Source organism: Odontomachus brunneus, unplaced genomic scaffold (genome assembly GCF_010583005.1).
Source record: "Odontomachus brunneus isolate Ranch 3 - 2012 unplaced genomic scaffold, Obru_v1 Obru_scaffold_024, whole genome shotgun sequence".
NCBI classification, from domain to species: domain Eukaryota; kingdom Metazoa; phylum Arthropoda; class Insecta; order Hymenoptera; family Formicidae; genus Odontomachus; species Odontomachus brunneus.
In genome coordinates, this window is record NW_022639474.1 from 2,619,548 (window position 1) to 2,634,915 (window position 15,368).

General features: G+C 37.1%; 2 protein-coding genes across 5 annotated transcripts; one reads left to right on the plus strand and one right to left on the minus strand.

Annotated features, from left to right (window-relative positions):
- Positions 1–1,249: 1,249 nt before the first annotated feature.
- Positions 1,250–4,219, minus strand: LOC116842301 (putative peptidyl-tRNA hydrolase PTRHD1). 3 transcript variants are annotated; one of them, XM_032811305.1, is made up of 4 exons: positions 4,127–4,219; positions 3,963–4,031; positions 2,942–3,128; positions 1,250–1,473 (listed from the first exon to the last, which is right to left on the minus strand). In XM_032811305.1, the coding sequence occupies exons 3-4, from the start codon at positions 3,125–3,127 to the stop codon at positions 1,300–1,302; spliced, it is 360 nt and encodes a 119-aa protein (XP_032667196.1). In that variant the 5' UTR covers position 3,128; positions 3,963–4,031; positions 4,127–4,219; the 3' UTR covers positions 1,250–1,299. The 3 variants fall into 3 exon arrangements, with proteins under 3 accessions (XP_032667196.1, XP_032667197.1, XP_032667195.1); XM_032811306.1 differs by having other exon boundaries at positions 3,996–4,031; positions 4,127–4,213; XM_032811304.1 differs by lacking the exons at positions 3,963–4,031; positions 4,127–4,219 and having other exon boundaries at positions 2,942–3,956.
- Positions 4,220–6,786: 2,567 nt separating this feature from the next.
- Positions 6,787–15,245, plus strand: LOC116842309 (peroxiredoxin 1). 2 transcript variants are annotated; one of them, XM_032811319.1, is made up of 5 exons: positions 6,807–6,954; positions 12,388–12,476; positions 13,101–13,250; positions 13,928–14,236; positions 14,878–15,245. In XM_032811319.1, the coding sequence occupies exons 2-5, from the start codon at positions 12,424–12,426 to the stop codon at positions 15,020–15,022; spliced, it is 657 nt and encodes a 218-aa protein (XP_032667210.1). In that variant the 5' UTR covers positions 6,807–6,954; positions 12,388–12,423; the 3' UTR covers positions 15,023–15,245. The 2 variants fall into 2 exon arrangements, with proteins under 2 accessions (XP_032667211.1, XP_032667210.1); XM_032811320.1 differs by lacking the exon at positions 12,388–12,476 and having other exon boundaries at positions 6,787–6,954.
- The last annotated feature ends 123 nt before the right edge of the window (positions 15,246–15,368 follow it).

The window sequence follows — 15,368 nt, forward strand, 5'->3', positions numbered from 1 at the left end:
GCATATATATATATATATATATTTATATATATATATATATATATATATATATATATATATGTATATATGCATACCTGTGTGAAAAACGATCTTTGCTGCCATGCCAATCATAGATATTCAAGATAGAGTTCGCGCGTAACGCTCGCGGAGAGAGAGACACTTTTTGATACGACTAGTTGATTAGTGACGCGCGATCTCCCGTTGCGCGTTGCTCCCCCAGAATAGATCATACCGTTAGCTGTTAGTATAGTGCGCGAAAACAAGTACGACTGTACACAACACTTTTGTCAATACTTCCAGGTATCGTAAAATAAATCAGTAAGTGTATATCTTTTCTCGATGTCAGAAATGTCGGGCACGCCGCGTCGCTATTCTTTCGTTCTCTCTCTTTCTCTCTCTCTCTCTCTCTATCTATCTCTCTCTCGCTTGCTCGCAGGGACATTCGCGGCGCGTCCCAGCGTGCGCGAATATTTTTCCATACGTCGAGGCGACGTCGCCACGTAAAAATGGAAAATGAACGAACGACAAAAAAGAAAGAAAACGGAAAGATGAAAGAAACGAGCTCGAGGTGCTACCAGAACCCGAATATCGACAGTCTGACGCCAAACGTCCGACAGACGTGTGCGAAGTGCGGCTTATTCCCGGCGCGTTGATCTTTTTGACAAAATATAAATGTTACCGGTGTCTCACCGGATCTTGTATTCGTCTTATATGTGCACTTTCTCTTGAGCCTAATCTACAATGTGCCCTTTGCATTCTGCTTCTTGTCTGTCTTTTTCTGACTTAAAGCTTAAGGTTTGAGTCAGAAAGAGATAAAGAGAAAGAAGCAAGAACACATTGTAGATCAAGCTTTAGTGATTGTCGCCGGATTTCTCAACAATATTATATCTTTCTCTAATTCGTATCTTTTTCTTCTCTTTGGTTACACTACCAAAACGGTATGAGATCTTCAGGGGATGTCCTGGGCACGTTCTCAGAACATCTTTAGGATGTCCTGTAAAGATCTGTGATGTTTGGATAAAGAATCAATCGCACAATCTGACGCCTAATCGCGCGATCTAAGTCAGCAAGTTTCATGAAAATTTCCAATTACTCGTGGAGAGAACAGGCGTACAGACGTGTGTCATTCCAAATTTTCCGGAATACTCTCCCTTCGCAAGTAGGCTGGATTGTATAGGATTTTTGAGGAGTCTGGCGCCGAGGGGATTCACACGTCTGAGACTGGAACGTAATATACGAGACGCTCTGCCTTGATTACAAAAAGATCATTTATTGCCGTTTACATGCGCCGCGCTGTCGTCACGTCTTGAGCAATTTGAACTTTTTGAAGTACGGCTGCACCTCGTCCTTAGGGTAAGGCTTCGTCACCAGGCACGTCGCGATGTTCTCGGGCTGCTCTATCCACAGCTTGTGCTGAATGTCGTTCTCCCTCAATTTCGTATGTAGCGTTTGCAGACTGGCTTCGTCGGCAGCCTATCATTCACATCCGTGACACTCGCTGTTACATACGCTTCGTCATTGTTACAAAGAAAATTGTTAATCCCGTCAAACGACAATTCGCATCTCTGCCACGCGTGTATCAAAGTCTAAACTTCGTAGCGATCTAAGCGACCGAATTGAAAGGCGACGGAGAAACAAGCGATGATCGAAAGTGTTTCTCTTCGCACATGTTACCGCTGATAACGCGTCGACCATATCTAATGACTAATGTACGGAAAGAAAATTTCAGTTCGGGTAACTGAACGGGGATCAAACGAAAAACTCGCCAATGAGAAATAAAATCTCTATGAATGAAAATATCTCTCTGAACATTCAGTTGCATTAACTCTTTTTATTCTTAACCAATTTTGTTCTTTAAAGGTAAAACTTTACTTTCACTTCATTAAATATATTAATATATAATGTAGTAATTAATATGTAATGTTTTAACAAAAAAATTGAAAGTTTTACGTTTGACGCCAAAGGAATAGATCCGGGACACCGATGTCTCATTGGATTTTTGGGAGGCTATACTAAACGGTAAAAAGTAAAGTGATAGCTGATGTGTGTTCTAAATTGTAAAAAAAAAAAAAACTGTTTATTCAGTTATAGCTGTTTATTCAATAATAAAGTTATTACCAAGTAAATACAAAGTATCATTCATATTACAATGTTAGTTCAATTATATGGTATATTATGTAACTGTTATTTTGTTATATAACAAAATAACAATTACGTAATATACCATATGATTGAGCTGACATTGTAATGTCGATGATACTTTGTATTTACTGGGTATTAATAGCGGAGAACATATGTCCCGCGCCTTTAGCAGCGCAAAAAGATTAAAATTTGACTGAAATAACAGAGCAGTTGATTAAGTAGAAATCTTCCTGTTTTTACAACCGAGTTTTTCATCTGGTCACCAAGTAATAGAAGATTCAGTTACACTAACGGAATTGTGTTTTTTCCGTGTGCGAGCGAATTAACACGTTTGCTACCAGCGTCACATATATGTGACATAACGATCTCTCACAAGAAGCTTTGTATTATATTTAAATAAGTTGATGATAACATTAAGAAACTAGCACAAATAAATAGAAAACGTATTTTTCATTAAGTTTAACTAATTTAATTTTCAAAAATATTTTTTTATTTATTTGTGCTAGTTTTATTTTTATGGCTTATTCAAATAGAAAGGCTTATTAATAGAAACAGGCACACAGCAATATGTACCCAACATATGCTATGTTGAAAGTCTAAATATTCGTATTTAAAGACCAAAACCAATGCCCAGAGTTAGACTCTAATGTCCAGGCATTGGTACGTTTTACCTTATGTAAAAAAGAAGATACAAGGCGACTCGTGAGTGGAATCCTGCGGACAAGATCCCGACAGCGAACGTGTTAACGGCCAAGGCTTTGTGGGCGCGCGTGAGCGCCGCGAGTCGTGTCATACTTACTTCGAGCACCACCTTGTGCATATTGTCTAAATCGGCGAGATAAGCCTGCGTGTGGGTGTCATTGTAAAAGAGATGAGTAACGGCGGTGCACGCGTGACACGCTTGTGCGACCACCGCGCCCAACGGCCAGCCCATTGTCTTCAAAAGATCTGCCCGCACCACCACGTACTGAACTATCCCGGTCATTCTGGCGAGAAAGATCGCTTTCCTAGACTCGCTTAGAACGTTTTCCATCTCCTCTCCTTTCCCTACATAACTCGAGGAGATAGAGAAAGAGAGAGACAGAGAAAGAGAGGACAAGAAGAGAGGAGGGACCGGGATCTCTCGTGTCGTTTCGATCGACGGTTAATGTTTAAGATGGCCCTGGTTTCGATTAATTAGTAAGTGCCAAAAGGTATATTATTCGTACGGATTAGGGTGTAAAACGCAGATACTCTTCCGAGCTATTTATATAAATATAAATATATAAATATATAAATATATATATATATATATATATATTAAAATTGTATTCGTGCCCGGCTCAATGACGTCCGCAGATCGCGCCGCAAAAACGCGTTCGCTATAGCGTCGTTCCTTTGATGTTGCGGCATACGCAAGATGTATTATTTATACAAATTGTTGTTATTAAAGACAAATAACGCAGAAATAATTAGCACGTATGACACATCATGGTTCACGAGACGACGTTTATTCATTCCCGACCCGACTCGCGTCCACCGACGTGTTCGCGAGAAAATCTCTCCCGTTTAAATAGTTTGCAGTAGAGAGAGGAAGTGGCTACAAGCAAGTTTTTTAATTCATTGATGGATCCATCAATGTATTAAAAAACTCAATCTACATATCGTGGCGAATCGAAACGTGCCGGCTGATACAACGAGAGCACGACGAAAGGTTAGGATCATTTTGTAACATCCATCAGGAAATGCGTATTATGCAAATTTTCGCGGAAGTTTCCGATTCACTAATGACGATACAACGATCTCTGATCAAATAACTCTCAGTTGCATGAAAGGCTTACCCTGTTAGTGATCACTTTTCGAATAATACCTACGGAGAACGAGTGCTGCGGAAAGGTTAACTGCCGTCTCTACAAGTACATTAACGTATGATTATTCCCTTATTACAAGTCGTGCCAGAATGGCAAAATATATGTCAAAGTATGTTAGAATCTAATATATTTACCTATTTAAGTCTGAAGATGCGAATTATAAAGTCTTGAATTACTCGCATGCATCTGTCTCGACGCTGTCATCTGTGCGATACACAAACAATAAGGTAGGCAACTCATCGCTATGAAATTTCGTTGCGTCCTAGGGACTTCTAGAGGGCTCCTAGGGGAGTCAGTGTTAAGACCTATTTACACTAGGCAAAGTGAGGACAAAATAATGATTCCTGATTGGTCTGCATCTTATTTGCCATTTTTAGGCATCTAAAGACCAAATCACACTAACGATTGGCGATAGATGATTGACGATTGAAGATTGGAACTTGACCAATTGGAACAAAGCAAGCCAAGGCTAAAGCTTGTTGATTCGTTAAAATCTAATATTTAGTTGTCAATCGTCAATCGCCAATCGCTAGTGTGATTTGGTCTTTAAGGCCAAATCAAACGCCTTAAAACTTATTTTATAGATTTTAACATTTTCAGTCAATATTTCCAATACAAAACACATTTAATTAAATATTTATGTACATAATAATAAAAACGAGTAATAAAACATTAATTTAAAAGTTATTTTAGTTACGTGCTACTCACTCCGCTTACGCTCATTCCGCTCCATGGGTACTTAAGAATTAAAAATCCGTGCAACGAAAACTGCGGAACGCTCGTGATTGGTTCCGCTTCCGTTCCGCGCTCCGCTATTCCGCTGCATGGATTCGCATCAGACGTAGGAATATCTGGACGAAGCATAAAGTATTTTTATGGGCGCGGGATGTGAAGTCAGCGCGGTGAAGAGAAATCTTCGTCGCGGTCATCTTTAGTCAAAAGTGACATATATATGACATATATGTATATGTAGATCGAGGATTTTAACCTTTGTAGTGAAAGGTCCTTATGGATAGGACTATATATTTCGTAATAGATGTCGGATTGTTACGCGAAACATTGTAAAAGCCGGAGAATCGAGAAGCCAGAAAAATAAAATACAACTAAAAATGGTAAAAGACTATCATTTCAAGTATGTTTTAATATAACAGACAGTTGCAATCAGGGTAAAACTTTATATTCACACACACTCATACACACGTATTCATTTTGTACATTTTTTAATACACTATACTAAGATAAACAATAGCTGCGTTCGGCATTGTAAATCGAAGACGTCGGGTTGCTTTCATCTCGAAGATGTATAGAAATGAAAAAGATACGAGATCTCGTATCTCTCTCACTTTTGTGCATTTTCGAGGTAAAAGAGCAATCCGACGTCTTCGATTTATAATGTCGAACGCAGCTATTGTGCTCCGTGATATAGGCGCCATATTTGGTCATCACTTCCGAATTTCATTCCTCTCATCCCTGTGAGTTCACTCCCCGCGAAATACGCTTCGCCAAGATATTCCTACGTCCATGGTTCGCACCCTTATAGACCGTCACACACAAAATTCCGTAAAGGTGCCAATACATGAGAGCGTTCCAGCGTCGAGAGTTAAAACGTTAGCCAATCAACGTATCAGGTCCCAGAATTATACTTGTAGTTTTTGCGAAAGGTGGCATATTGATTGGCTACCGCTTTAACGCTCGACGCTCGATGCTCCCATGTAAAGATACCTTAAGAACTTAAAACGTAAGCGTAAAGAAATCAACCAATCCCAATCAAGCACTCGGCTTTTCGTAATCCCTTTATTATTACAAAGAGTCGAATATTCGATTGGAATTGGTCGATTTTCTTACGCTTAAGTTACGATTTAAGTTCTTAGGATGCCATTACATGAAGCGCGGAAACGTGGAAACGCAGAAGACAAAATCTTACTAGATCCGCTACGCGTTCCACGTCTGTTTTGAGGGTGTATATCAGTTGGACACGGGGCAATTGGACACAATCCAATCACAAGTCGCTGTTCCAAGGGACCCTACAAATGTCTTTAATCACACGGTGCTGTGATTGGCTGTGTCCAAATGCACCGTGTCCAAGTGCACCGCTTCCCTGTTTTGATTGCCTTATATTACATGAGGCATATTTTGAGCGGAAAAACGGTATGGGGAATTATGAAATACTAATTTTTAACAGTATTTATTAATTAAAATGCTTGTATTCAATAAATAAGCTGAAAAGATAAACATATTAGTAAAAATTGCAATAAATTGAATACGATTTTAAAAAATGAATACAGATGTTTATTTGTCACCAAACCGTTCCGCTTTTCCGCGTAAATTGTGCTCCATGTAATATAAGGAGAAATAAAGTCGCGGAACAAGCGCATCAAAATCTATTGTCACAAATTGTCACAAGTTATCACAAGTTGTTCGACCTAACCGACGTTACATTAAGACGTGTTCAAACACGTTCAGACCTGATATTTTTTTGGAATTCATACCTTGGGTGAAAAGACAATAGAGAAAAGTTTTGGGCCTTCCGCTTTTCCGCTTTTTAAACGTACGGGAAGAAATGATTCAATTCGCGAAATTCAATTTTTCTATGTGCCACCAGCTTTATAGGAAACATTGATTAGCTATCGCGTCCTATGTGCAGGAGCATTACATAATGCTTGCGACGACGCGTGTCCGTTTCAGAACACATCCGTCCCGAAGAAGCGCACACGACGGTGTGTGAATAACTGCTCACAGTTCCACAAGCAGCGGCTAGATATCGCCGCGTTCGCACGCCGCCATATTTGATGTATTGTTCCCTCCTAAGCATTGTGCGTGTATATACATATATATAACGGTCGATACCAAAAGGGAAGCCGCGGTACCGGTAGGCCGGCTAGTTCTCGTTCCCTTCTCGCCGTTGTAGTATCAGCTGCGCTCGGCACGCCGTGATCTCCTACGAGGAAGCTGCTAATTAAAGGTAATTCGCGCTACGCCTCTCCTGAATCGCGACTCGCCAAACGAACTTTCGAAGATCCCGAATCCTACCGTTATCGCGTCACGCTTTTATTACGTGCGAACAAAAGACATGCCGAAATGGTCGCCCGGGTGTCGCGTTTTCCTCCTGCGTCAACGATCGGAATCCGCCGAGCGAGCGTTAGTCGACGCCCCGACGGCAATGTTGCGCGCGATGACAGGCATGCGGAAATCCTAAGCGTGTAAATCGTTTAATCACACAATTGCAAAATCCCGCCATAATAGCGGGGCTTCCCGACGCCCGATGAAAGTCAACCGTGCGACAGCTATTCGAGCACGCCCTCGTCGCGAGCCGGTGAGTCTGCTATGGCCACACGACGTACTACCTTGAGTCGTGCCAATTGGCCACGATTGTGCAAGAACGATCCAACCCGCAAAGTTACGATCTTTGAGCCTTATTACGCCTGACTCCTGATTCTTAAAAATATCGCATATTTGAATGAAGAGCTATAGTATACGTTACACGAATTATAACTTTTCAGAGAAATATCGCGTACGATATTTCGATGAAAAGTTATAGTATACGTGGAATGAACTATAGTTTTTCAGAAAAATGTACACGATATTTCTCAAGAACAAGACTCCTTTTCTCTTTCTCGAAGAATTTTCTGAATTATCCTGAAATATATTGTTTCATTCTAACTTGTCGCACATTGATGCAATAAATTAAACAACATACTTAACTTTCTAACTTATTGTATCAGTTCAGGAAATTCCTCGAAAAAGAACAAGTCTATTGCCAATAGGCAGTCCATACGTTTTTCTACGTAAAACAAATAATATTCAAGCCTTATTGGCGTCTAAAATTAATCGGAAAATTTTTGTTTTCCACTAGTTGCACTATTTTTTACTATTTATTACGTCTTACCTATTTTTTTAAAGATTAAGCTTGAATACTCGTAAAGAGAAGAAAATTGACATTATGCTTGACTTTTGAGATGATTTGCTAAAAATCTCAGTGCTACCTATATTTTTTAAATTGTGTATCAAATTCGTAAATTCCAATTAATTTCAATCTTTTGTCTTACTAAATTAATGAATCATCATATATTAAAATTATAGATTCTGAAAAGATTAGCATAGCTTTTAATTTGGGTTTATAGATGCAATAGAATATATAAATAAATTTCAGCGATAAGTTGCTGAAGTACATATTTTGCGTAAAAGCTTTGTTAATTTTTTTAGAATCTATAATTTTAATATATAATAGACTCGTTCATTTAATAAGGCGAAAGATTTCAGCATATTTATAAATAAAAATATTTTTAAATACTTATGTAAAAAATTATATTTACATGACATTTTTATCTACTGAACTTTTTTTGTACAAGAACGATCCAACCCGCAAAGTTACGATCTGAGTTCTTATTAAACCTGACTTCTGATTCTTGAAAAATATCGCATATTTGAATGAAGAGCTATAGTATACGTTACACGAATTATAACTTTTCATATCGCGTACGATGTTTCGATGAAAAGCTATAGTATACGTGAAATGAACTTTTTGCTGAACTTTTTCTTTTAATAACCTTGTATTAAACAAAATCCGACGGCTGAAACTTTTTGTATGTTATTCAATATTTTTTTTTAAATAATATTTATCAAAATTCGTTGATGAAAGGTTCGTTAATCGTGCGCGATATATTTATACCATCAAATTTTCATCTTTATTTTTCTCGAAACATACTTCATGTAGATTGAGTCATTCTTGCGTAACTACGGCCAGCTGAACCTGAGTAATCGCGCCGCGGTTACGTTTTCGCTGTAGCAATAACGGCGAACATTACGCGAGACCGCTATTTCTTCCTGAGTGACGTTCGCAAAATTTGGCACGCATCTAGAAAAACTTATCATAAATATACGTCGTGTCATCGTACTTACTATTGACTCGATAGAATAAAATGAAGTTACTCACATACTTGATTGTTGAACATGACACTATATTTTGTTTAATTTGTTTGCACAATAGTATAAGTATTTTTTTTGTTTCTTTTATATTTCTTTTATATTCAGTCAGCTCTCTCTTTCTCTCTGAACAATTCATGTTATTTTTTATTATTAATTTTATTTTATTTTTATTTTATATTTATTTTATTTTACCGTGCGTTTTTATGTTCACGAAAATACTATAAACTGGAGATTCATCGATAGATATATATTTATCGTATATTATATTACGTATCGCGCTGCGCTTCCAATGCAGTCTGTAAAACGCGCTCGCGACAGAATCATGTGTGTGTGATAAAATTTATCTTGCGAGAAAAAAGATATCTGAAAAATAAAAAAATATTTATTCAGCGTGTGCTAATAATATATTAAGTCCAAATTTTTTTCTTTAATAGAATTTAACAGTTGCTTTCGTGAAACGCCAGTGATTTTAAGAAAATGTATATTTTCTCATTTGAAAAATATGTTATATTAATACAAGCAAATATGTAATTAGTGTGCCTACCGAATAAATACTTTTTATTTTTTAGATATCTCCTCTCGTAGGAAAGACATAGCTTTTCTAATCTAATATTTAGTCGTTCAATATGGCTCCACGTATATTTCGTTCGACGCATATCCACTTACACAATCGTGTCCAAGCTCGTTATTTCTAAACAGTTTAATTTCTCTGTCGATTATATTTTACCGTTTCTACATTCACGAAATTGCTACGAGCGAGATAACAGTGAGACGGTGACGCAAAATTCTTATCGCACATTTTCGACTTCCGCGGTAACTTGACCGTTGCGTGAATTAGCGCAAGTCAACCCGGTTTATCACATATGGCCATCGATACGTTTACATTCGTCAGCTAAATGGAACATGTGTTTATGCGTGGTTATTTACGTTTAATTGCAACGAATTACGCGAATTACCAAGCAATTACAGAGCTAGTTATAAAGTTACGGTCGTTTGCGATATTTGCAAATATATGGGGGTGTATTATATTCCAGAATTATTTTCCACGAAATATAACGACGCTCCACAATACAAACAATTAACGATGCACCGTTTACTTAAACGTATTTTTATGTGTGTAGGAAATTTGGACCGTTATAAAATTAAAATTGGAATTTATTATATATATATATAAAAATGACTTTTTATTATATATATATATATATATATATATATATATAATAAATTTAATATATATATTTACATAGATCTATTCATAGAACTTATTGCATAAGAATTTATTATATATATTATATATTAAAATTTAAATCTCGATATGGTCAAAAGTTCGATCGACGGATTCTTTATGTTCAGGCAGACTCGTCACTTTATTAAACGCGGTCCTATTGGTACACGTATCTCGCACATGCGCTCGCTCTCATCGCGTATTGGTCGATTTATGTATCTCACCGGAACAATAGAGATCCTCGAAGGCATCTGCGACCTTATTCTCGAAAAAATATCGCATACGATATTTTTATGAAAAGCTATATTTTATGTTACGTATACTATAGTTTTTCATCGAAATATCGTGATATTTTTCAAGAATACGGTTCTAAATCTCTCGAATTCGTGTGCGAGAACGTGTGCGAGTCCAACAATGTCGCACGTTTTGAAGCAAACAAAGAAAAATGGGCGCACCCAAGGGAGAGCAGAGAGTGTTTGTCTCCCCGTCCTCCTCCAAATTTCAGCAAGAAGAGGGACAAATTATCTTAACTTATTTATAAAATCACTTTTATGACGAAAAATTAAACGCTGATTGGCCAATACGTGATTCATACGTTATTCCCCAGCGCGTGTGTGAAGATAAATCTTGGCTCCTTCCCTCATTAAAATTCTGAATACGCCCATGCAAATAGATATTCAAACGATCTGCCTCTGAACGTTTTAGGCCGTCAAACGGACTGCTACATATGCAAAGTCTAATTAATGATCGTGTTTAACAAAATTACACTCCTAGTGAGTGAATAATAATTAATCGGATTAGCATATACATACCTTTGGATCTGATTGAAAAGAATGACAAAACACCTGAGGTATTCTTGTGTCATTCTAGTTAAGATTCAGGTGGTAAAATTTCAACGCAGTGCAGAAGTACGAACGTAACACCGCAAATAAGTCTCCGATTATGTCTTTTCCTCACCGACAATGAGAGAACGAGAACGCAAGGTTACTGTTTGTTTCTATCCATCCGCAACGGTAACAACACGCATTATAGTTAGCGTTGCGCATGTTGAAACGGAATCGTCCGTAACAAAGGAAGGCTTCACTATAGACCGCAAGGCCGCCTGTACCAGACTTTTTTCATATTCCTATACGAGATCTCCGAGCGAAGTTTTCCCCTCGTGCGAGGCTCCTTTGTACGAGGCTTCCTCTCCTTTCCTTTCCCCCAAAAATCATTCCTCGTGCAAAATCTCATACCAGGACTCCCACTTCGTTTCTCGAGCTCTAGCTTCTACCTGATTTAGCAGTTACGTAATCCACGTCCCCATCTGGCAGTTTAATCAATCACCTTATCTCTCCATTCAGTCGATTCTGCTGAACAGTTTCGAATTCGATTTCCGTAACATACGTCATCCGTGCAATCTTGAAGTTTAGCTTGCTTATCCTGGATATCAATAGATCTCAAGATTAAAGCTTTGTATAAATTTCAATGAAAATTAATATCGTGTTTGTCACAATTACAAATGTTATACATATATTTGCGAATTTATGATAAATCTATACGCGAAACGTTTTGCATTCTTCTACATTTGTTTGATCTATATCGTGATTTACTGTTAATTATTTATTAGTTCTCGAGACTAGCGTTATTGATTGCAGATAGCAGTACAAGTTTGGTGTGTGCGTATTCGGTAACGTGTGTGACGAATGACATATTGATGCAACTTATCGCTGAGTAAATGTTTAGTTATCGGCAATTCTTTGTGATTTATCAGGCGCGAACGTGCTGGTGGTCAGTTTAGCCAGCGTTTTGTTTATTCAATACATCTATCTTTCATTCATAGAGCGTGATACTTACCGCTCTGTGATCTCCGCAGAGATCTTGCCATTCTTAATATCAGTGAAATGTTCGTAAAAGAGAATACGTCTACATTTTTTTGATCGAGATATGTCGAAGGTCATCGAACATTTGTCTTCTGAAATTTTTCAGGATATTGCACGAATTTATTCTCATAAATGAGTCACGTGTCTTATCGACACGTTTACTCAGAGAAGCTGACAAGGACAGGCGTTGTTGACATCTGGGCATTATTTCGTGAAGCTCCGTATTTAGTTTGAATTTGCTTGAGCACATGGACACATGTGCTGCGAATTTATCACAAAATTAACATACGTTACTGCTTTTGACGGCTTGTTTCCAATTATTCTTATTGAAGACGTTCGATCAATGCTGTTTGATTATCTCTTAGCGTTCCTTATTTCGCAGATATTTTTTCAAGAATATATTTTTAAGCTGTCTGACATGCCGCATTCGAAGATTTGTATGCACCTGACGTTTTTTCTTACCTTTGCAAGGTAAGCTTTTTAATAAGCTAACGATATTGAAGATGAATTTTGTGGCAACAAATAAGTTAAGAACATGACTTTATACAATAATACGTGTAGTGGGAGAAAAAATTTTTTTAAATAAAAAATACTCGGCAGGTATTAATAATATATTTACTTATATTAATATAAGACACTTTTCAAATATAAAAATATACATTTTCTTAAAATCTCAACTTTTATGAAAGTAATTGTTTATTCTATTTTAATCAAAGAATTTATATTTTAGTAAATATATTATTAGTACTTATCAAGTAAATATTTTTCACTTTTTAAATACAGAATATTTTTTAAAAATGTTAACACTTATATGGAAGTAACTTTTTTTAGAGAAACAGAGTTGATTGTTTTGATTGAACAAATTTTCCATATAAGTGTTAACACTTTTTTAAATACTCTGTATGTGGAGAATTTGTTCAATCAGAACAAACAATTCTGTTTCTCTAAAAAAGTTACTTCCATATAAGTGTCAACATTTTTTTAAACATCCTGTATTTTTTCTCAATATAATACTATAGTTTCTATAATAGTATAGTTCATGTATAATTTATATATTATGAAATATTAGTAAAATTTCGCTATTTCTGGTTCCAGCAATCTAGCAACAATCATGCCAGTGCCGCAGATCCAGAAACCAGCTCCCGCTTTCAGCGGTACCGCTGTTGTAAACGGACAATTTAAAGACATTAAGCTGTCCGACTACAAGGGCAAATACGTCGTGTTGTTCTTCTATCCGCTGGACTTGTAAGCATGTCACCATACGCTGTCAGACTTAAGATAAAAATGTTGCAATTCTAAGCAAATATACGAGTAAATCGTAGCTTACGAAAAAAAATCGTATTTATAAGTTATCATATGACATACGGTCCGCATAGAATTGCAGATCTACTTGCAGATCTAATTTGCTAGATAAGTTCTTATGAGTCTTACGTGAACAAGTTACGAGTTTTACGATTTTGTCTAGAATTGCAGTAAAAGAAATGTATTACACAATTCCAAAGTATCGTATGAGAAATCTCATTGTACCTGTGTTGCGCACTTCGCATCGAGTGCAATTAACTCTCGCGCACGTAGAACAGTAACATATGCTTCGTGAATTCTAAAAGAGCCCGCATTTATGAGAACAATTGCGTTGAAATTGCAAACAAATCCAGGTCGAATTTTAATTATCATTTTGGTACTTGTAAAACGATATCATGATTTCGTAAAGACCTTCAAAGTGACCAAATAAAAAAACTGAACATGAGACAAAATTCGAAATTTTTGGAATCTTGATGAGTTCGCAAACATAATCTTCAGTTTTAAATACTTATTGAAACATTTTTTATCGACTGATATGAAAATTTATTTATTTGGCTGCGGACAAAGAAGAACGGTTTCTTATGTATGAGTAATGAAATACAATTATTGTTTCATTGCAGTACTTTCGTGTGCCCGACCGAAATCATCGCTTTCTCCGACCGTGTGAAAGAATTCAGCGACATCGGCTGCCAGGTGATCGCCGCGTCCACCGATTCTCACTTCTCTCATCTAGCATGGGTTAACACGCCCCGCAAACAGGGCGGTCTCGGTGAGATGAATATTCCTCTGTTGGCCGACAAAAGCTTCAAAATCTCCCGCGACTACGGCGTGCTCGACGAGGAAACGGGAATTCCTTTCCGCGGGCTGTTTATCATCGACCCTAAGCAGAACATACGTCAAGTCACCATCAACGATTTACCTGTGGGAAGGTAAAGATTTCACTCGCTCATAATTTGGAAGATTAGGAACTATTGTCGGTAGATTTGCGAAAGCCGGCTTGTATGCTAAAATTTAAGAGAACAGAAGTTGACACAAACAACTTTTTGTGCCGATATATAACTGCTAGCTACTGTCTATCGAGACTTAGAATCGAGTCTGGTGTTTTCATTTCAATGTATTAAATACGGGTCGTGTGAGTCCCTTGACTTGCGATAACAGTGAACGCGATCTTTGTATTTACAAACAACGTTAGTGTCACACGGTCACTTACTCAAGATATCGTATTAGTTAACGAATCAAAGACGCTTCTCTTCCGGCAGTGTTGGGCATCATCCAATCAAAATGTTAATTGACTAAAATAATCGACAAGTCAATCATCAAAATTAATAAGTCGTCATAGATAAAAACACAAATCACTTAATCGATGAACTTAAATTAATTATTAATGAAACTTCCATTTGATTGATTAATAATTTATTTCGTCAATCAATTAAGTTACCGTGACTACATATATAATTATTAATTTTCTGACTATTTTAATCAAATAAAATTGTAAACAATATTCAACGCTCTTCTGGATTGAGCAACTTTCGCTCTGCGTCTACATTATTATCGTGTATATTGATTTCAGATCCGTGGACGAAACTCTGCGTTTGGTCCAAGCATTCCAATATACGGATAAACACGGTGAGGTGTGCCCGGCTGGCTGGAAGCCCGGCAAGAAGACTATGAAGCCTGACGTGGATGGTTCAAAAGAGTATTTTAAGGATTTATAGACTATAAGATTTCGCACAAAAATGATGTTTGTTCGTACGTCCTATTAGATTACTCGTATTGTATATTTTGTATTCCTGTGCGTCACATAAACTTCCAATTCAACACAATCATTTACTTATGTATTTACTTAGCATAGCTAGAACACACATATCGCGCGAAATATGTATGACATGTAAGATGTTTGCTCTTAGTTGTCTTTTAATAAACAGGTTTATTTTGTAACTGTGCCTCTCTGACTCGTTCTAACCATTCCACGTAATGCAAAATTATATACTTGACGACGTAAAATTTTGACGTATAATTATCTATAAGTTCCAGCAGGACGAAGATAAATTTTATCTTCCA

Bases quoted from the DNA above. Each gene is read 5' to 3' on its own strand.
- LOC116842309 (XM_032811319.1), top strand. From the start codon at position 12,424: ATGCCGCATTCGAAGATTTGTATGCACCTGACGTTTTTTCTTACCTTT. The intron at 13,251-13,927 runs GTAAGCATGTCA...GTTTCATTGCAG, and splicing joins TTCTTCTATCCGCTGGACTT to TACTTTCGTGTGCCCGACCG. The intron at 14,237-14,877 runs GTAAAGATTTCA...TATTGATTTCAG, and splicing joins AACGATTTACCTGTGGGAAG to ATCCGTGGACGAAACTCTGC.
- LOC116842301 (XM_032811304.1), bottom strand. From the start codon at position 3,175: ATGGAAAACGTTCTAAGCGAGTCTAGGAAAGCGATCTTTCTCGCCAGA. The intron at 1,474-2,941 runs GTAAGTATGACA...TGTGAATGATAG, and splicing joins TGCACAAGGTGGTGCTCGAA to GCTGCCGACGAAGCCAGTCT.